Here is a 23,041-nt window from a genome sequence, read left to right as displayed (position 1 = left end):
TACGTACATTATTGTTCTACAAGCAGGTTAGCTGTATATGCAGCTAAAATATGCAGAATGCATGTATTTACATTTCATGCTCTTCTTGCAATTAGAGTTTGCAAGTTTTGTTTATTGTTTATGAGTTTCACTTAAATTCACGCAGGAATTTGGGAAAGATTTTCTTTCTGGATCTCAAGCCTATTTAGAGCAACTGTGGTCCTGTGACCACTCTGGATCTGGGAGGCCTTGGTTCAATTTTTACCTTTGTCTTGGAAGTTCTTATTTCTTTACATAAATAGGCAATGAGAAGAAAAACAGTTCACCTCCACGGGTTATTATGAAAATCAAAAAGAAAAGGTTTCTGAAGGCCCCCTGCACAAAAAGTGCTACGGCATTTTGCACAAGCAAACAGAGGGGAGCAGGCGTCTTGCCTTGCTGGCAAAGGAAGAGTTTCAGGAATAAACTCTCTGTATAATGACAGAGTGAGATTCCACTGCAGGATATTTGTTTGGGAACTGTGGCTTCAAACTAGCACTCCTACATATTTACTTAAAATAGAAATATATATTTCTAAAGCAGCAGGAAATGCAATTCAGAATCCCCCATATCTGGGCCTTAGCGTTCTGTTCCATGCGTGAGGGACCCTATATTTCCAAACAGCTGAAAGGAAACCGGATTATTCTCACAGAGGCCATATACCATTTAAATATGATGGTGTTTTGCCCTTAATTAAACAAGAGGGACTCCAGTGTTGCTCAGATGCAGTCTTACACCCTTTGGCAGGTTTCTCCTCTAGGTACAACTCAGATTTATTTATGTTATATATTTTGTGCCTGCTTCCCTCCCCATCCCCATCCCCAATATACACATTAACATGTGCTCAGACTTAGAAACTAAAAGATAGTAAATAATAAAACACATTAAAAAGAAAAGAAAAGAAACCTTAGTGTGGTAGGTTATAATCCTAATCCTGTACACCTGTGAGTAAGTCTCATGAAATTGAATGGGAGTTCTGAATAGGCATGGTTAGTATTGTAGCCATAGACGACATTGTGATGAGCTAACAGGGGTACTCTTCTGGAAATTCATTAATTTTGAAATGGAACACACAGTGAAGGCAATTCATTTGTAAATAATCTGCTGATGGGTAAAATATGTGTGCCCATTGTGTGCTATGATATACATTTAAAAATGTGTGGTTTCCCATTAATTCCCAAGGATCTACTCCGAGAAACCAACTGCAGTAGAACAGAAAACACCAGTTGAAAAAACACAGGAATGAATGTCGAAATGGGTTGAAGCACTTTCAGACATCCCTATGATGTCATCCCATTAGATGTAGTACTGTATTATCACATCATCAACAAAAAATGTGGGGCACCACAGCCAATAAGATCAAAGGCAAGTGTGGGCAAAGGAGACTGAGATGGAGCTGTGAAGGCAATGAAAAAGAGAAATGGAAATGGTGATGGTGATGGGAAGCACTGAGACAAGGCTCGTATGTTCAAAACGAATGCCAAAATCTGCTGAAAAGGGGAGGTGCTTTTTGACACGAAAACAAATGCAAAAATGAGATGAATGGTTTTAACCTTGAGTGGATGAAAATAAAACACTGCTAGCTGTGTAGACTGCAAACTGAGCAACATTACTGCACATGCTTTAATTTTACAAGGTGGGCATAGAATCCAGGAGGCATGTTAATGGACAGCCAGTTGGCAGCAGCTGCAAGATTGTGCAGGGGCTCCGACTGCACGGATGTTTTGTCTAGACCCGACCCAGAGAAGGGGCTCGCCTCTTTTAGCAGTGTGCAGAGAAGGCCTGCAGAACTCCACTGTGAATGTATTCTTCATGCCTCAATAGTTTGTCTGTTGTACATGATTCCCAGCCCATTGCATTGGAAAGATTAATGCCCTCCCAAGGGGTTTGCTGCTTCTCTCTCTCTCTCTCTCTCTCTCTCTCTCTCTCTCTCTCTCTCTCTGCTACTTCAATGGCATTCCCCTCTCAGCAAAAATGCTGCACTGAAAACAAAGTTCCATTCAGTCATTTCAAAAGTGGAGCAGGTTTAACTCATTCATTCCAGCAGATGGGCTTTCCCAGCTTTTTAATGAAGTTATGGCTCAGATGGCCGGGCCTTCGCAACACATTTAAATGGCTTTTATTGATTTGCAGAGCTGTAGGGGTGGAAGACGCCTCAAGAGGCTCACTGGGGTAGGATGTCGCCAACATGTTATCCTGCTGTTGAAAGAATTACATTGGCTGTCAATTAGCTACCAGGCTAAGTTCAAGGTGCTGGTTTTGGTATATAAAGCCCTGTACAGTTTAGGACTAGGATACCTGAAATATCATCTTACCCCTTATGTACCTAATTAAACACTGTGATCTACAGGTGAAGGCCTCCTACCGACAGCACATTATAAGGAGGTCCATTTTGCACAATGTAGGGATTGGATTAGAATTTCCATTAGAAATTCCATTAGAATTTCCTCCCCTTGGATGTTGTCTTTTTAGTACCCATTCAAAGGCCTTCCACTTTCAACAGGCCTTTTAAGTTGAGATCTTTTCCAGTCTGCATCTATTTTGGAATTGTTTTAAAGATGTTTTTAAGATGTTTTATTTGTCTATCGCTTGTTATTTCCTATTGCTTGTTATCCATACTAAATTTATAACAAAAGGGTTTAAAGAGGGTCATTTGTAGAATTAGTTATTTATCTAGCTTCTTTGGTTCTCATATTAGGCTATGATATGTGATCCTGTACCATTTACACAGTGATAGAGAGGAAGGCTAGCCAGGAGTTCTAATGAACTGAATTCTAATACTGATTTGCTACATCGCATCAGCCTTGCAAATAAGCCTACAAAAGTTACTAGCCTGAATTTTTTTTTTTTTTACTAGTCTGGTAAGAGACTTGCAGCCTGTGTTTCCATCCTGGCCATGGAGATGGGGAGCTTCCTCCTCTACAGCCGGCATGAAAATGAACAAACAAAAGTTATACCAAGCAGGCTGACAAAGGAGGACTGGATCACTCCATCCCCCACCCCTTTCACCACCATACCACTGCATTTCTGTGCTGGTCATGAAGAAAGGAAGTTTCCTCCTTCTGTGGAAACCAAGTGAGCTGGTGGAGGGGGAGGAATGAAGAGGTCCCTCCCTCCTCTGCCAGCCTCGTCATTCCCCTGCATGGAATTCCTGGTTGTCTCTGGTTACCAAGCATGTAGTTAATTATAAGACATGAGCATGCCACTTCATTTGCTTAAGGTCCCCATCTTCCCTTTCAACTGCCTTCTTTTTTAATTTTACTTTACGTTCTTCAGCAAATGGACCAGCTCTCAGTATGTGCCTATAAGTATCCATTTTTGAGAGCAAAGGGGGCCTTCATATATGATTTTTATGCTGAGAACAGCAGTGGGACGCTGATCAGACCTCATCTGCTTGCAGCCCTGGCCTGCCCTGTAAACTTCAGATGTAACCACAATAGCAGAAATGTATGGCACATGTACTCCTTGTTTTTCCAACCTCAGAAGTAGTTCCTGATGTGATCTGTATGTTTCAAGTTCTGTTTCTGCGTTGTTAGAAATGGTTCGGCTGTCTGTAGCACTTAAAGTTAATGCCAGCTTGCTTTCTGTAGCCAGACATTATATGAAGCTGAGCTGTAGTTGCTGCTTGGAAGAGACCAGAGAACTCGGACAAGGCCTATAATGGAGAAAACATGCATTGAGACTGGATGTCCCAGGGAACCTTGGGAGATGCAAGGGAGTGGGAGGAGAAACACACACCAGGTGCTGGACTGTTTAGTCTGCAACCTTCGAACTCCCACTTCCTCCAATTTAGCTCCAAGCAAAGGAGAATGTAGCATTACTGGAAAGAAATTTAGGTGGACCAACTTCACTTTATGAAGAAAAAGATGCAGTACAAAATACACAAACATGCAGGTTAAGGTGTGTGTGTGTGTGTGTGTGTGTGTGTGTGTGTGTGTTGTGCATACTAGGAGAGGATGTCACTGGGCAGACAGCTATACTTGGTTCTGTAGGATTTGACTGAGTTTCCACCAGGAAAGCACATCTGGGTGGCATCTAGCTGACACGGGGGAAGAGCTTAGTAGCTCAGCTTGTAGCCCAACCTTTGCTCTGCTTGGGCAGAGCCAGTCTGAAACATTTTGCCACCTGATGCAAAATTGCAATGCCAACAGCAGGTTTTTTATTATTATTATTACTTTTCAAACAGAAAAAACACAAAATCCTAAAGAACTATACTGCTTACTGAGTATAGTCCTCACATGGCAAAGCACCAGCAGTGATAGCGTAAAGGTAAAGGGACCCCTGACCATTAGGTCCAGTCGTGACCGACTCTGGGGTACGGCGCTCATCTCGCTTTATTGAAAGAGGGAGCCGGCGTACAACTTCCGGGTCATGTGGCTAGCATGACTAAGCCACTTCTGGTGAACCAGAGCAGCGCACGGAAATGCCGTTTACCTTCTCGCCGGAGTGGTACCTATTTATCTACTTGCACTTTGACATGCTTTCGAACTGCTAGGTTGGCAGGAGCAGGGACCAAGCAACGGGAGCTCACCCCGTTGCGGGGATTCGAACCGCTGACCTTTTGGTTGGCAAGTCCTAGGCTCTGTGGTTTAACCCACAGCGCCACCCGCATCCCTAGTGATAGCATAGCTTTGTGCAAATTACTTGGGCAGAATGAAGAACAGAATTTTTCTGGGTTTTGCAGCAGGTGTAAAATTCATGACTAGAGTGTGTGTTTGCCATTGAGGAAGGCTAATGGCCCAGAATGGAGTTTAGCACAGGCCATGCATTCTTTAATACGGTTCTGTCACTGCTCCTTTTGCACTTGAGTAGATGCACAAAATCTGCAGGGGTTTTTTGAGCCCCCTGCTTTCTGCTGTGCATCAGAACAGCATCCATCCCTCATGTGCCCTGCCACAAATGGGGGCAGGTGCTGCTGGCTGAGGGAACCTCACTTAGAAGAACACAGCTTGGCTGCTGATACACTCATGGAAATTTCTGGCTAGTCTTCACCTCATGCTGGATCTCTGCTAATCCCATGCGCCCCAAAGTTTGGGAAACAAAACAGAGTTTCCATGGTGTGGAGGCCCTTCAAACATACCTGAGGACTGAAGGGAGGCTGTAGCAGGATCCTTTGGCAATGCTACTCAAGAGCCTTATAGCATAGTATGTTGGGGGCTGCAAATCCTCTACTCCTGAACTTATGGGGTAAAATGCTGATGAAAACACGTTGGCCTGGAGAGAATCAGATATTGGCCTGGGAAAGGGAAAGGTGCATAGAAAGCAGCTTTACCAAAGTGTAAAGGGTGAAATCACTAAGGATCAGGGCTGGCCTATCCTAACCAGCCTTGGAGCATTAACAGTTTTTCTGACTCCTCTGAGAGGAAGCCTGGGAAACTCAAGTGTGGCTGGCGGCAGCAGGCAGAATGGTTTCTGAAAGAATTTGCTGAGAGGGGAGTTTTTAACGGGAAGTCGGCTTACAAAGTGCCCAGAGAAAGGCAAGCCAAAGGCCCCTCGCTTATGGCTTCTGCAGTTAATACAGGTGGGGAACGTGTGGTGCTGCCGAACACAAGAGCAATTGATCTAGCATGGCTCTTGCGGTCGGCAAGAGATGTTGTTAGAGATGCAGTGAGCATCATTAACTTTTTCAGGTCTACCCACCCTGCTGGCTTAAACAGGTTGGATAGCCATTCCCTCTTTGCAGGAGATCCTGGGAACTATGAGGTGGCTTGTATGAAGGGGCCTGTAGTTCAGTGCAGGGCCTAAGCATCTCCAATGGAGGGTACCCAGCCTTTAATGCACTTTGGCTGACAACACTAGCCCATATTTCATAGTGGTGGTTCTTTTCCTTACAGCTGCAGTACGACACACAAGTCTCATTGGGGACCTGAATGTGGTGGGTAGTCATGGGAAATGAGAATCCTTTAGAGGCCTATAGCCAGAACCTTTGTGGCAAGGAAACTTAATGACCACAGAGCAGCCAGAACAGGTAGCCAAACAAGTGCATTCAACACTATTCAGTTGAGTTACTTTTTAGTCAACAGTTGGGTACAATACAGTCTGCATGGTTTTCTTTCTGCAAGTAAAAAGGCTAACTTTCCTTTAAAAAAAATGAAGACTGAACATTTAGGGAGGTGTCTAAATCTGGACAGTCCCTGAGGTTTCTAGGCATCCACATGACTCCTTGGCTATGATCCTGGTTATTTCCTAACAAGATCACCATTCTGGCAATGGAATAAATGAAGAACCACTTGGACCCATAGTGGCTGGCTTCTGCTTCCCCTGTTTTTTAGTCCCTTTTGGGTGCGCCCAGTGACATACTTCCTTCCTACACAATCATGCCCTTTCTCATCAAAGAATGAGTTAAGCATTAGAGAAGGAGAACCATGACTTGAGGCACATTGGTTGGGTGGGGCAGAATGGGGGGATTGTGAGGTTATGTAGGGGAAAGTCCAGTTGTTAACAAACTATAGGTGCATGCACTCCAGAAGTATAGGGCTCCTGCAGTGCAAGGGCCTTCTTTCACACAACAGAACTTCCTCTCCAGTCCTCTCCAGCCCTTCCCACACATGTCCTCAAAATCAGCTTCGGAGGGTTGGCAGGCTCTCCAGATCAGGTTTGGGAGGTGAGCAGAGGGAGGAGAAGAAATGGAAGTCTTGTTATGCCAGCAGAAAATTTTCATTTCTACACTGCATTTGCTAGGGTTGCCATATTTCAAACAGTGAAAATTGCTGTTTGGAGCTATTTTTTATGGGAAATTGGCAAAAACAGCACTGCCAACATGGGGTGCCATATGTCTGGATTTTTCTGGACACCTTTGCCGATTTCTGCCCAGACACTGCTGCCGGCTGCAGTATTCCTGATATGCCTGCATATCAGTATTCCTGAAATGACTGCATGTTTATGGTAAGTGAGTGGGCTAGGGCAAGTGGGCCTGTGCAGTGAGTGGGCAGGCAGATTGAGTGACCTGGCCAGCAGGCAGCCCAAGACAGGGCTTTCTGCACTCGCCCTGTTGTCGCTGTTGTGGCCACATCACTCCCGACAGGGTAGAGGAATGAAAGGGAGAAGCTCTTTCTTCCCTTCCTCTATCTCACCCCCACCAATGAGAGAAGGAAGGCTGCATTTAAAATGCAGGCCTCCTTCTCCTGGCCAAGGCAGCAGTGTGACGGGAATGACAAAGGGAAGAAAGCTTTGGTCCCCTTCACCTCGCCCTGCTACACCACCTCAGCTAAGAGAAGAAAACCTTTGGGGATGGGGATGGTGGGGAATTGGGGTGAGCTTTGAGCAGGATGAGTTGTAAGGGAAGCAGGGAGGGATCTTTTGGAGGGAGGTATAAAGGTATAAAGGGACATGGGTGGCGCTGTGGGTTAAACCACAGAGCCTAGGACTTGCCGATCAGAAGGTCGGCGGTTCAAATCCCCCACAATGGGGTGAGCTCCCATTGCTCGGTCCCTGCTCCTGCCAACCTAGCAGTTCAAAAGCATGTCAAAGTGCAAGTAGATAAATAGGTACCGCTCCGGCAGAAAGGTTTGGGGGGCTGAGGTGTGAAGGGAGGGGGAGGGCATTGGTATAGGGGTTTGGTGGGGGGTAATTGGGAGTGACAAACAACACAAGCAGGAGTGGCAGTTCCTGGTACATAAAAAAAGAAAGAAAAGAAAGGTTCCAAGATTCATAAATGAACATATCACATCTATGCATATATCTGGGCTTGTTAGTTTTTCCACTGCTAATATGAAGTCTATGCCAGTACTTTTGTCCTTCTGTTACAAAGCTTCTTCCCAGACCTCAAAGCCAAGCAGTCTCTCTATAGGAATTCCTTGAAGAAATAAAACTAACAATGGCTAAAAAGTCTATGTTTGATTTCCTTGGCTCAAAGCCCTGGGATTTCTCTGTGTTTGCATAGGAAGAGGTTCCAAATCAGGTGCTGGCGGGAGGCAGACTTGTCGGCTCATTTCCTCAGATCTCTGGGCTCTTGCCAAGAAAACCTATAGAGGAATTCCAGCTTAAGGAGCAGTGAGTGAAAGCTGGTTTAGATGGCATAGACTAGAGAGATTTATGAATTGGCCAGCAGTGCTGCGGATTACAACTGCTCACAATGCAACCCCATGGCTTGTTCTAAGAATGATGGACTTGAGACAAGCTTGTTTAGACACCTGGCTTCATAGCAGATGAGAACAACAACCAAAGCAGATTCCCTTGAGCAGGACAAAGCACTGAAGTTGCTGCCAACCTGGGAAGGGAAGTCTAATGATGTGTAGGAGGTATTGTTTGGGGAATTATTAAATCCATAGAGAACAGACTCTTTATGCCAAGGATGGGGAACCTGTAGGCCTTCAGAAATTGTCAGACTCCATGTCCCATCATCCCTGGACAGTGTGGCCAATGGTCAGCAACAACAGGATCTGTAGTCCAACAACTTCTAGAGGGCTGCAAGCTCTCCACCTCTGCTTTATGATCTATCAGAGCCTCTCACAGCCCATGGAGCAGAAACAGCATGCCTAAGCAGTAATTTGTATTTAGACACCACTCAGGTGACTGGCAAGGGGGGAAAGCCTTTTGTGTAGCTCAAAGCACTGGGCACTCCCCAGCACTCATTAATTGTTGCTTTCACTCTGGTCCCAGAGTGTGGCCTGAGAGGATACTGCATTCTTCCCACCTCCAGATAGACAGTAATGCAAATGTTGGTTCATATCCAAAGGATCCTTTGGCAAACCAGTAAAGGGTTTTCTAATCTAGCATGCTTTCTGACATGCAGTGTGTTGCAATCTTCTGATCCGAAGCATAAGGATCAATTACAATGAGATGCTGGCTGTACGAAAGGAATTTTCCTTATGCAAGGTTCTGTATGGCCCCTGGCCTGTGTTTAAATTATACTTATTCATGTGTGCAGCATCCACATGGAGGAATAGTATCTGTCCAGGCCAAAGATTGCTAATGAGCACATGCCTGGAATTGCACATGGGTCAAGAAGAACCCTTTAAAAATGGGACCAGGCTGCATGGGACTCTATACCCATGCACACACAGCCTCTCCTTTAAATCAACCCCAAGGAATTTCCCCTCCAAGCAGACTCAGCTGCCAGCTTTGCAGTGGTTGTCAATATAATGACATCCACCATCCAATGCCCTGATGATGTCCTAGTGTGGGGTGGGAATCAAATGTTTCCTTGCAGAAAGAAAACCTTGAAGTCATTTGTGTGTTTGAGCCAAATGACAAAATGCCTCCAGTGTTTAAAGGAAAGAACAGCGCAAGGGAGACTGGCTCTTCCTACAAGGGACAGAAGAGAACAATGGCAGGCACAGAACACAGGCAATTATTATTATTTCTTTAATTTATTATTTATTGAATTTCTATGCTTCCCTTCATCTGAGGATCACAGGACAGTTTAAAATATAAAAACACGAACATATGTAACATAGTAACAAACAAAAGCAATACCCTGGCCCCTGCACAGTCTAAAAGGCCATAGACTCTATAATAAGCCAAAGGCTTGGGAGAAGAGGAATGTTTTTGCCTGGCGCCTAAAGATATGTAGTGAAGGCACCAAGTGAGCCTCCCTGGGGAGAGCGTTCAGGAGAATGCTGTGGACATGGTGTATATTGATTTGAGTAAAACTTTTGACAAAGTCTACCATGATATTCTTGTGGAGAGGCTGGTAACCTATGAGCTGGACAAGGTTAGGTAGTAGCACTACCACAATATTCTGCCTTGGTCAGACCACACCTGGAATAGTATGTCCAGTTTTGGGCACCACAGTTTAAGAAGGGTACTGACAAGTCAGAATGGGTGCATAAATATATGTATTGAAGGTGCTAGGTAAGCCTTACTGGGGAGCGCATTCCACAAACAGGGAGCCACCACAGAAAAGTCCCATTCTCATGTTGCCACCCTCCAGACCCCCCATGGGGGAAGCACATGAAGAAGGGTCTCAGGTGGGCCTTGTAGGTAGGCAAACCAGAGTTACCTCCTGAACCTTTTAAGCATAGTCCTGCTACTTAGGTTTAATTGCAGGTCACAGCAGTGGCTTGTACCAGTTTGCAAGAAGAGGAGGAGAAGAAATGCCTCCTCAAATGTTTCTCAGTCTATCTACTTCACAGCAACTTCTGGCTCATCAAACTGTTTCTTGCATCTGGATTCTCCATAACACCCTGCGAAACTACTCTCCTTTTCTACTGGATTCCTCTCCTATCCCATCATGACTTTCCTCAGGATTCAGGTCTTTTCCTGGCTGGGTTTCTGGGTGCTGTGATTATTGACATCGTGATAAAAGTTTCCTGTCTCTGTTTCAGGGTCTCATTTTGAATGTATATTAGGAAAAAACCTTGACTTTGTTTCCCAATTCTCACAATAGGGTTGTCTGTAGTGGGGATCCTTTGGGGCTGGAGATTTCTTTTAAGCTAAGGTAACTGGAAGGAGCCAGTTTGGGTGGGTGGATTTCAAGCTCAAAGCTGCTGAAAACATTTCAGGGGTTGTGTGTGTGTGTTTTGTCAATAGCTACTCTGCCTCTCCTGGTTACCTTTCCCCTCCCTCCCCGATCATCAGAAGTTGTTGCTGGAGAACCAAGGGATGTGTAGAATGAAAGAAACTAATGGAAGTGGTAACACTGATAATAGAATTGTAGAGTTGGAAGGAACCACGAGGGTCATCTAGTCCAACCCCCTGCAGTGCAGGAATCTTTTGCCCAACATGGGGCTCAAACCCACAACAATGAGATTAAGAGTCTCACGCTCTACCGACTGAGCTACCTCGTGTACTTTAAAATAAATACAGTGAAGTAGAACACAAAAATCTGTCGCAATGGATCAGTTCCCATTTGTTATTTGTACAACTCGACTTCTCAGAAGCTTGCAAAGAAACTAAATGTGTATTTCTGATTTTTAAAAGGTAATCTAGATCTACTATTACTGAAAGCATTATGCAAAGCCTTGCAAATGCTACTGAGGCCACAGGATGGCATTACTTTGTTCTACTGTTTGAATCTTTATTGTAGCCAACTACTAATTAGATAATCATCACCAATTTGAATGTGAACTGATGATACTATTTTGAGTACAGGACCACTCCCTATGTTGGAGGGCTGCAGTTGCCCCCTCTTTAATTGTATTATGACACTCTGAAAATATTTCTTTGCCCTGCCAAGATTCTGTTTTGATTTAGCCTTCTCTCTCTTCCCTTTGTGATTATGTTTGGATAGTCAGCTCTGGTATGGGTTTGTTGTTGTTGTTTTTAAGCTCCCGGCTTTATTTTATTGTTTGATTGTGTTTGTTTTAGTTTGTGATTGCGAGCTACTTTGGGGACTCTGTGAGAGGCTGAAAGGAAAAATGGAAATATTGCAATAGATAAATAAATGAATACTACTCTGAAAGAATATCAAAGCACCCACGCACCGTTTTCAACCCTTACTCAGTCCTTCCTAGCTCAGTTTTCAAGTGGTGTTCTTTATAAACACGTGAGAGGTTAAAAACATAGGAAGATGAGATCAGGGGGCCATCAAGCCCAGAGTCCCCTTTCCTGCAGTGGCCAACCAGATGCCAACAAAAGCCCCTAAGCAGGATGGGAGTGAAACAGCACTCTTTGGTTCATGGTACTTAGGGGCAAGTTACCTCTGTTTCTGGAGGTAGCATCCATCCATCATGACCAGCAGCCATTGATATCTTCCCCGAAATTGTCTAATCCCCTTTTAACCATTGAGGTTCCTCAATGAAAAGATTGGCAATGGCACAGAAGCTGCCTGAAGTTAGCTTGTCCATTACTGCTGATTGTCCTCTCCATTCCACAGGAGTAGAGGGGTGCTGGGCCCAATCCAGGGATCCAGGATCACACTGGGCAACAGCTAGATTCACAGCCACAGTTGGAATCCTATATGTGAACTGTGGTGGAGTCTTAGGATGGATCCCATAATCCTCATCAATGAACTTTTCACTCAGTGCTAAAAGTCTTGGTCCCTCCGTATACATTTAGTTGAGGGTTGCTCCCTTAGTTACACCTATAGTTCTGCAATACATGCAAGTGCAAAAGATCACTCTGGGGTTGCTTTGGTGGGGAGCAGCATACATATCAAATCAGGTATCTTCTCTTTGAAAAGAATAGGGACACACTCCTGTTGCTGTTCATATGAACATAATTGGATCAGACAAAGAGTCTTCATTGAACCTTTTTACCACATAGGCATCTTAGCCAGCACAGCTTTGATATCCTAGAGAAGACAAAGGCAAATGTGTTGATCAGTGACATAAGGGCCCATCCATAACAGTAACAGTATGCAGTTGTCAGAGAGAAGGCTGAGATAGGCCTCTTATTTTTGACATGCCTTAAAAAAAACACCAGGGAGTTTTCATATGGGGCCTTAATTAACTATGCAATCTAGATCACAATATGATTCTGCTGCCCTTGTATTTCAGTTGGGAAACCTCATCAGTGAGACAATCAAGAGAAGGATCACATGACTTTCCCAAGGAAATTCTATTGTGATGCTTGGCTTGTTTATCTAGGTTTATATTCTTTCTCAGGGTATGAAAGAGCCCACATCTGAGTGGCAGACAAGAAAAAAGAGGGATTGCTTATTTTGGCACATACTTGATCAAACTTTTCATCTTTTGCTAGCAAATCATACACAGAAATCTTCTTTCTTTCTTTCTTTCTTTCTTTCAGTAAATTCGCATCTATATAAATTAGCATATGCCATTTTTATGCAAATACGTGCCCTCTTTAAATGTTCTATTTTGGGAGGCAGTGTGTATGTGGCTACATCTCAGGTGAACTTTGGCAGGCTGTGGATTCTGTCTTGAAGCAACCTGCACTATTGCTTTGGCAGAAAAAGTTCGGTATTTGGCTCCTGGCATGCCCTAAAGGTGCTGCCTCTTCCCATCTCACCACTCTGATGATCCTCACTGAGAATGCCCTCTGAAACATACCATCCATGTGGCAACTATATATCACTTTCCCCAAATACCTCTCACTTTCACAGCTTCTCTTTACAGCAAGCAAAAGGGGCCACACCAGGAGTTTCTGGGGGCTCTTCTGCTGTGGAATGTTTTGCTTTGGAAAAATCAGGCACATCTGCCACCCAAGAACTCTGAGCTCCCCCCTTGGACATGTTGAGTTCCAGTTTATACTTCTAATAATAAAAAAAAGGATTTTTCTGCCTAGAGCCTGCTTCCTAAGTAGTCAGTGAAACAAGTGTCTAGTTACAATTGTGGTTTCTCTGTAGAGCAGAGCCAGGAGTAGAGAAGGAGTTTTCTGCTGGGCTTCACTCGTGGCCATTCAGCATGAAAACAAGTCTAGTGGCTAATCAGGCAGGCTTTGGTGGAAGCAGTACTGTTTGTGTGTGTTGAGGGGCGGGAGAGAGGAGAGGGCTGGGATCAGGGGATCACGTTTCATTGTGACATCACTGGTCCTCATTCCAAGCAGAGATGCAGACAAACTAATCCACTGGAAAAGGCAAAAATCATCCAGCTTAACCCGGTTGGAGGGGATATTCAGGACGGCATTGGAAGCAACTGATCACCAGGATTTTGAACCAGCCACAGGCTTTGCCTAGTCTGAGCGGAGGTAGGTGCATCCACCACTGTCTGGGGAACAGAGCTGCATGATGATTTTTAAAATGAGATATTTTAGGGCTACACTGTCTACTGTATATAGTATGCAAGGAACTGGAGAGTTCTCAAAAGAAGGAATATTCATTACCATGATTTACTGGATTAAGGCAATTCAAGTCAGGTCTAGCATTTAAAATAAAGGAGGGTAAATATTTGCATGGTGAGACACTTTCAAATACTGGAGCTTCCTAAACCTTCCTTTCAAGGTTAAAGCATGGTCCTCCAGACCAGCTGCTCAGATTAACTTTCTGACAGTAAGAGCTGTTTGACAGGGGAACAAATTCCCATTAGAGGTGGTGAATTCTCCTTCCTTGGAGGTTTACAAGCAGAGCTTGGATGGCCGTCTGTCATGGATGATCTAGCTGAGATTTCTGCATGGGGGGGGGTTGGAGTAGATGACCCTCAGGGTCCCTTCCAACTCTACAATTCTATGATTCGATGAGCTCCTTGACCATTCCTGAAATCTCAAGGTATCCATTGATTTCTGAAACTCTTGGAGTCAATTCTGGAAAAACGAGCATTTCAGACTTGGCTCCAGGTTTTCAGCCACAGGAGATACATATCCTTGGAACCATTTAAGCATTGGTTGGATAAACATCTGTCATGGATGGGATGGGTCCAAGGAATCCTGTCTACAGGCAAAGCATGAAACAGTTGGCCTCTAAAATCACTGCTCGCTGTGTCTCTATGGGCCCTGACGCTTCCATTATTTCCCCTGGTCCCCTGCGCGAAGTTCCTCTAAAGATGTGTCTAAAGTCTAGCAAAGTTTTCAATTAGCAGGGAGAGAATAACATTGTTGAACAGTAATATTCCTGAGGGTGTTTGGAAACTGAGCTACAGCACTTCATTCATTCTGATGTATTATATTTAGCATCATACTGTTATTTACATCACAGTCCTAGACATGTTTACTCAGAAACAAGTCCCACTGTGTTCAGTGGAGCATACTCCCAGGTAAATGTGCATATGGCTGCAGCCTTAACTTCACAGCAATTGAGCCGTCATAGGGCCCATTCAAACAACTTTTTAATTGCATGTTCATGATAATTTGTGATAATGATGGTATCAGGGGTGGTCATACACAATCTTGCTTTCGATACTGTTTGCAACAGCAAATGTTTTGGGGTGTTCATACTGCCTCATTTCCATTCAGTGCATATCCTGCAACTTCCTGCTGAAATGCCAAAACTTTTTATACCACAGATGTTCAGGGTGTTGTCCTGCATATGTCCCACTGTAGTTCCTCCAGACAGCAATAATTTGGTAACATTGGGGAAGCACTGAAGAACAATTAATGATCTATAATAAATCCACCACTATTGTGTCAAGAATATGTTGCAAAATTCCTCTGCAATAAAATATGTTGTAAAAATCATCCACAATAAAACACATTGCAAAATTCATCCACAACCAAACACTAGAAACCTGCCTTGAGTCTTTCTCTCTCCCCCCTGTATTATTATTATTATCATCAGAGTCTCAAGACCTAGTATGTTGGCAGAAGTGTAATTTCTAGCTCACAAATAAAAGTTGCTATCATCATGGTAGCTAACTAAAGGTCTGGTATGAAATGTGCATGTTTGTGGTTAGGAGGGAGTGGGGAGTAAAGGAGAACAATTCTGGGAAGGCTTGGCTGTCACAAGATAGCCCTTAATGCCTGGGGCTATACAGAGTGTGTTTTCTATAAAACAATAGAACTCCTTCTGTTATGGATTAGTTTCATCTGAAATGCCATGCAATTTTTTCTTTAGCGCTTGTCTGTAAGTGAGACTATTGCTAGCAGTGCTCATTAGTGCACTTCCATAATAACAGAGTGGGGTTTCTATCTCCAAAGTTGGTGGGGGGGATGCAGGTTGTCGTGTTAGTCATTAGGCCCTGGATGGACAGAGAAATCTAGAGGAGATAGTACAAAAAAAGCATCTGAAATACTAGGTTCTGTCTTCAGACCTGAGGCGTGTGTGTTCTAGTGATACAGAGCAGCCCAGAGGAGTTGGGTTATTTTATTTATTGCTGAGGATATATCTGTTTGTCTATTAGACCAAAATAGTTAGGTGGATCTAGGATCCTAGCTTTTGGAGGCAAGAGGCATGAAATACAGTGGTACCTCAGGTTACATATGTTTCAGGTTACATACGCTTCAGGTTACAGACTCCGCTAACCCAGAAATAGTGCTTCAGGTTAAGAACTTTGCTTCAGGGTAAGAACAGAAATTGTGCTCTGGTGGTGCGGTGGCAACGGGAGGCCCCATAAGCTAAAGTGGTGCTTCAGGTTAAGAACAGTTTCAGGTTAAGAATGGACCTTCGGAACGAATTAAGTACTTAACCCGAGGTACCACTGTAGACATTAGCACGGAGGAGTGGGAATGGGGGTGGTAAAGGTGATAAGAACCAAGGATAATGTACTGGGGGGAGGGGGGACCTGCTTGACACTTAATTGGCTGCAACTGCAAGTGAGTGACAGAAATAGCAATTGCATCCCCTCTTCCTTACCCAAGGGCCATTTCTTTCAGAACAACTGTTAACTACCTGATACAATGCAACAGATGTCCCTGTCTCAGTGGCAGCCGCATGGCTGAAGTCAAACAACCCCCAATATTTTGAATGAACCAGCCTAGAAAAATGATCATGGACAAGAATAACTTCGTGCTGAGTGAATATTTTCACAGCATGACTGCTCCCTCATTGACCTCGCAGGCTTTGTTCTAAAAGGAAGCTTGTACAATATACATGAAAGGCAAGCTTGGGAATTAACATTCATAGCCTTATGGCAGAGAAAGCACAGCAGCTTAAATAGACTAGGGCTTGAGTTCCTGGCTTGGGACAACAATAGCCCATAACCACCTGTTAGCTATTATATTTTTCAATGCTAAAATAATTGTAAATAAACTGTGATCTGAAATGATCGAAATGCGCTTTTACTATTGTTCTGGATATAATACCTCAGGTTTAACTTTCCTGTCTGCCTGATGAAACATCTTGCAGTTCTATATATTGTATGGGCGACTCTCAACTTTCACGGGAGTTACATTCCGGTGATAGCGTGTAAAGCTAAAATAACGTATAGTCAAAATACATTGGTTTCAATGGTGGGTGGGATTGCCTTTCCCCCCAGTTGATGTCCCTTGTTCCTCATATAGTTCCACAGGAACACAAGAAACTGCCTTATACCAAGTTAGCTCAGTGGTCCATCTAGTTCAGTATTGTCTACACTGATTGGCAGGAGGTCTCCAGGGTTACAAGAAGGGGACATTCTCAGCCCTACTTGGAGGTATGGCCGCTGAGCCACAACCCTTCCCCACACCTCAGGGATTTATTAAGTGGTTCTCTCTGAATATATCCCCCTCTTCTAAGTTCTGTTTCTTTTTTGCAGGCACTGATGGCCTTGTAGAGAAGATTGCAGTGAACGGTGCTGAGGACCCAAGTGTCCAAGGGATGTTTTTCGGCAAGGGTGATGAATGGATGCCAAGTTCCAGAAAGCTTGTGAGAATGTCTCAGCCTGCTAACTTAGTCACCTTTCTCTTGCTGTTTTTGTGCTGGGATGTACTCAGTCGAGCCCTGCCTGTCGGCCCAGATTACTTGCAGCGTGGCTGGCAGAGGCTTCTGGAGGAGGGGGAAAGCTGTGTGCAATGTAGATTGGAAGAATGTCCCACACCACGTGGCTGCCTTGCTGGGGTGGTGCTGGATGCTTGTGACTGCTGTTGGGAGTGTGCCAATCTGGAGGGCCAGATCTGTGACTTGGACAATACCAACCACTTCTATGGCAAGTGTGGGGATCACTTAGAGTGCCGCCTTGATTCCGGGGATCTACGGCACGGTGAGGTGCCTGAGCCTCAGTGCACTTGCCAATCTAGCCAGGCTCTCTGTGGCTCCGATGGCAAGACCTATGCCCAAATATGCAAATTTCAAGAGGTGCATAACTCCCATCCAGAGGCTAATCTCACTGTGGCCCATGAAGGACCCTGTGAATCAGGTAAGGGTTTTGCAGGTTTTCTCTAAATTTCCAAGTGAAGCTGCAAGCGATGATTTGGAAATAAAATGAGAAGGCATTTCTCCACATTTACATTCCAAGAAAAAGGGGCATTTGGGAAATGAAACAGACGGACAGCTTTAAGCTGGACAAAAGAGAAATGGGGAATGCTTTGACAGCTACCTTAAACTTGTTCAAGCTTTTGTTTTCCCCCAAGCCCAGTACAATAACTGGTTGCAAGATGAGCGCCACAACCCCAGAGTTGGCCATGACTGGACCTAATGGTCAGGGGTCCCTTTACCTTTACCTTTACAATGACTGGCAGAAGTGTTCCAGGGTCTCATGCAAAGATCTCCCCCATCACTTGCCATGTGAGCTTTTTAAACTGGAAATGCCAGGTATTAAACCTCAACCTAGGACTTTCTGTATGCAAAGCACAGCCTCACCTTAAGAGTGATGCATAGACCTCTTCACAGCGCACTGTAATTATTTTCTATGGAAAGCTGTGAAGACCAAGATCATGGGGTTCCACCCCCCAAAAAGCAGTAAGTAATTGAAAATAAGGCCTGTATGGTTGTTAGGGGACATCTCCAGTGCTTTGAGTGAACCTAAACATCTGGCCAGAAGCCTCTTAAGTGGCAAAGTGAGACCAGTCTTCTTTTTCAGCTTGTGTCATTTTCCCATGTGTTCAATCACATTTCCATTCCAGCCTATTTCATATCATCTGGATATTTTTTGTTGCCATTGAAAAATCCAGGATTATTTTTTTGTATTGACCAATGTTTTTAAATATTTAAAGGTAAAGGTAAAGGGACCCCTAACCATTAGGTCCAGTCGCGGACGACTCTGGGGTTGTGGTGCTCATCTCGCTTTACTGGCCGAGGGAGCCAGCGTACAGCTTCCAGGTTATGTGGCCAGCATGACTGAGCCGCTTCTGGCGAACCAGAGCAGCGCACGGAAACGTGTTTACCTTCCCGCTGGAGCGGTACCTATTTATCTACTTGCACTTGATGTGCTTTCGAACTGCTAGGTTGGCAGGAGCAGGGACCGAGCAACGGGAGCTCACCCCGTCGCGGGGATTTGAACCGCCGACCTTATGAACGGCAAGCCCTAGGCTCTGTGGTTTAACCCACAGCGCCACCCATGTCCCTCTTTTAAATATTAACTATCCCACAAAAGACACATTTCTAAACCAATTTTCCCTTGAAGCACATTTTTCTAAAGATATTTTATTCTAAAATATACATGCTGATGTGCATTTTTGCACTTTTTTTTTTAACCTGGGGACTACCTCACAACATTTGGAGAAAAAATAGATTGTTATTTAGTGTGCATGTTGCATAGTCTGGTCCAGAAAAGAAAGGGCTGTGCCAACATGTGCGTATCTTAAAATAGATGGAGCAATTCTGCTGGATTCCTTTGGAGGGGAACGATAGAAGAAATCCAAGGTGTTGGGACAGGATGGTGTCGCTGGGATTGCTAACATTTGCTAACAATTGCTAACATTTGGTCTCACAACACTACACTATTTGGAAAATCCAACTGAAACTTAAGAAGGTGCCTCAAATTAGCCAGAGACTCTTTGGTGAACGGGGACGTGGGTGGTGCTGTGGGTAAAAGCCTCAGCGCCTAGGGCTTGCCAATCGAAAGGTCGGCGGTTCGAATCCCCGCGGCGGGGTGCGCTCCCATTGCTCGGTCCCAGCGCCTGCCAACCTAGCAGTTCGAAAGCACCCCCAGGTGCAAGTAGATAAATAGGGACCGCTTACTGGCGGGAAGGTAAACGGCGTTTCCGTGTGCTGCGCTGGTGCTGGCTCGCCAGATGCAGCTTTGTCACGCTAGCCACGTGACCCGGAAGTGTCTCCGGACAGCGCTGGCCCCCGGCCTCTTGAGTGAGATGGGCGCACAACCCCAGAGTCTGTCAAGACTGGCCCGTACGGGCAGGGGTACCTTTACCTTTATCTTTGGTGAACTGATCAAGGATTATCCATTCTGCAGCTCTCAAGTAGAGAGCTATCTATCCCACCCAACACTTGGCACCCAATCCTTTGTTAACTGGAGATGCTGGAGATTGACCTTGGGGACTTCTGCATGCAGAGTATATGCTCTACCACAGAGCTATGGACCCCTCCCTGTGCAGCCAACCTCACAACAGGAGGAAGAGAGGGACTAGGAGGCTTAAAATGTAGCCAAAGCATCTGACAGTAAAGCAGGCTGATTAGCAGCTGCCACAAGGATGTCACGTTTCTGCTGCAACATGAGACTCAAGCGACATTCCCTGAGAAGCACTTCATTTAAACGAGTATGACAAAGCTCTGGACCACCGTTTAGGGGCCAAGGGCTGTGGTTCACAGATGTGCCATGATGCAAACACATGCTTGACTAACAACTGCTGGTGGGCATGGCGAAGAGGACTATTCAGCTCAGTCATAAAAAGCCTGGCTTTTTTCTGTTTATAAGAAATAAGGCAGCATAGTGCAACAGTTGTACAGAACAATGTGCTTGATTATTATTGTGGTGGTTGCTGCTGCTGCACCTAAAATTGCTAGTTGCTGAACAAAAATATTAAAATTACACAGGCGCTGCTTGCAGGCTGACAATCGAAAGGTAAATATCACATCATGTACTAGAAGGATTACTTGGAAAACACACCTAAATCAGATCTCAGCTAGAACAAGCTGAGAGAACCAATCTATAAAATTCAGCATGAAAATATTTTGTCTTCATATACAAGCAACCCAGAGATTATTTCTCTCAGATAGTTTTGGGTCTTTTCCAGAGCCCCACATCATATCGCCTCCCTATGACATCTGGAACATCACTGGGCAAGATGTGATCTTTGGCTGTGAGGTCTTTGCATACCCCATGGCATCTATTGAATGGAGAAAGGAGGGATCAGACATGCTGCTTCCTGGAGATGACCCCCACATCTCGGTTCAGGTGAGCTACAAGTTCCAGCAAGAGCTCAGGGGGAGAATGGTTTGTGTTTATGGGGCAAGTCTGAAAAAGGATTTTGCAGCAGAAGATACTCAGATTACTCAGTTATTTGGAAGGCCTAATTTACCTTCTTTTAGCAACTGCATCTCATGTTTAGCATCTTCCATCACTTAGGCTGACCTTAGGTCTTCTGCCCGCCAACCACAGATATGCCACAGATGAACTTACATTTTCTTCAGAATACAGTGGTACCTCGGGTTAAGAACTTAATTCATTCTGGAGGTCCGTTCTTAACCTGAAACTGTTCTTAACCTGAGGTACCACTTTATCTAATGGTGCCTCCAGCTGCTGCTGTGCTGCCACCGCGCAATTTCTGTTCTCATCCTGAAGCAAAGTTCTTAACCCGAGGTACTGTTTCTGGGTTAGCGGAGTCTGTAACCTGAAGCGTCTGTAACCTGAGGTACCACTGTATTATTTTTTTTGCTGCTGAAAAAACAGTTGCATCCCTGCACATACATTTCCTTTGTTACAGTGAAGTTCAATTATCTTCTACTTTTTACTGTTCCCCTTTGAGGAAGAATAATACACGTATCCACAATGGCAGATGTGGAATATTGTACTCACTGTGCATAACCCTAAAAGGCTCGCCAAGTTATCTTCAGAAGGGTTAACAGGCTTGGAGCTCCATCCCAAAATAGAACTTGAGAGGCTGTAGGGCAGCCGCTTGTATACCCTTCTATTTAAAGGGCGTGTAAGGAAGTCCTGGGAAACTTTTATAGAAACTACAAATCTTTATTATTATTGTATGGAATGTTTGGGTGAGGCAAAAACTACATCACTGCTGGATTGAGAAGCTTGGGGAAGCTCCATGTTTCAGGCAGGGGGAAAGTAGTGTTATGCTTCTGATGGCATCTTCCAGCTAGAATGAATTTCAAGTCACTTTCCTTGACTGCATTTTCTGGCTGGACCACACATCGGGGATGAAACCCAACAAATGAAAACTGGAACCAAAAACAGCTTTCCAACAGGGAAAAGCTGAAACAATGGAATAATCTCCAGAGAGAAACTCCAATTTCTGCGAGTTAATTAAAAACAGTTTAAATGAAACATTATGGAATATATTGCGCAGAAAAATCTTCAGTGTGAGGGTAGGTATTAAACCAGATGATGCTAACAAGGTCCTAATGCACCCCTAAATCCCCATGCAGCCCTACAACTTTAGGATTCTATCTTTAAAATGGAATGGAAATCCTAGGCAGGTGGGAAGTGGTCTTCATCAAACACAGTAGTATTTACATTCTGGCAATCCTGGAAAGGATCAGTCAGTCCCACTGGAGGATCCTTAGTTTAAGGTTAGGTTTCCCAGTTTAATCAGGAAATCTACTGGTTTGTGACTGCATATTTTAGTCTCTTGCATAGACTTGTATAGCTTTGTAAGAATGTAGAGAAACCTAGTTTTCATTTTAAAAGTTTCTAGACCTCATCTTAAAACTATATGTATGTAGACATATAGTTAAGTATGTAGACATAATCTTCTAAGAGCTGAGAAATCAAAGGGGATGTGGGTGTGGCTTTCAGCAATTGAGAGTGAAGCTTTTGAGTCCCATATAAAGCTTTTTGATTCAATCCATGGCAAGCGGTCCCTCTCCTACTGACTCCACAAACCCTTCATTTTCTCCTCTTTTCTATTCCAGCCCCTGCCAAGACATTACAAATTCTGGAATTTGTTTCAGTGTTGCGCTGCTATTAGATAAGCAAATGACTATTTCAAAGGGATCTTTTAAATTCTGTGCTTCATGCATTTCTGCCCATTGGTGAGGTAACATCACTTTTTGGACGTGATTCTGTGCTCTCTGAGTTGACAAAAGAAAGAGAAAGACAGAGCCTGTACATTCACTTTCAGAGAAAAGCTGCTTGTATCCTGTTTACAAAGGAGACTGAGAAACAAGAAGACAGTTTGTGGTCACTTTCCAGTCCGTTCTGATTTATGCTCTAAAAGAAAAGAGAGAGTGTGCCACAGTACAGTTTGCTACATCTGCAAGAAATTTAGATTGTTTTCCAGTTCAGAGTGGGGGTGAGGGGAGACTTGGTATTTCACAGCAGGCTGAGATGTCCTAGAGAATACACAAGTACAAAATACGTATGCGTCAAGTGTGAAATGTGTGTGTATATGTACGTCTTTTAAAAACCCAGAAGTGGGCCACCTATCTTGTTTATGTGTACCCAAACACTCAGGATGGTGGAATATCCCATTTAAAGTGAGAACAAGGAATATGGTGGAATCCTACAGTTTCCAAATATGTACAGAGATGACAGAAAGAGACTAATTGTTTGCTCTAACTGCTGGGATTAGGAAAAGAGAAAAAGGGTCTAAGTTATAGGAAGACAAATAATAAAGAAGAAATATGCATGCCTCAGAGGTCGTGGAGACCTTTTAAAGTGAAACATTCAGTCTTTTTGGCCCTTCTTTAGAACAGGAAAATGAGTCAACAGCTTTTGCATTCCAGGTGTGTGGCTTTCTAAATAACAAAAGATATCCTATGTGA

The 23,041-nt window shown here is 44.2% G+C and overlaps 1 protein-coding gene across 3 annotated transcripts in view; it reads left to right on the top strand.

Moving 5' to 3' along the window:
• The window catches only part of KAZALD1 (Kazal type serine peptidase inhibitor domain 1), a 34,322-nt gene that overhangs the window by 4,781 nt on the left and 6,500 nt on the right, over positions 1 to 23,041 (top strand). Inside the window, exons 2-5 of one of the 3 annotated variants that reach the window (XM_077930168.1) lie at positions 13,408 to 13,548; positions 16,732 to 16,862; positions 16,965 to 17,564; positions 20,338 to 20,498. In XM_077930168.1, the coding sequence (XP_077786294.1) occupies positions 17,027 to 17,564; positions 20,338 to 20,498 (699 nt within the window). In that variant the 5' untranslated portion in view covers positions 13,408 to 13,548; positions 16,732 to 16,862; positions 16,965 to 17,026. The remainder of the gene's footprint in view (positions 1 to 13,407; positions 13,549 to 16,731; positions 16,863 to 16,964; positions 17,565 to 20,337; positions 20,499 to 23,041) is intronic. The other 2 variants (XM_028730469.2, XM_028730470.2) reach the window with 2 other exon arrangements.

Source organism: Podarcis muralis, chromosome 6 (assembly GCF_964188315.1).
Source record: "Podarcis muralis chromosome 6, rPodMur119.hap1.1, whole genome shotgun sequence".
NCBI lineage: Eukaryota > Metazoa > Chordata > Lepidosauria > Squamata > Lacertidae > Podarcis > Podarcis muralis.
This window is presented reverse-complemented; position numbering and strand designations above follow the sequence as displayed.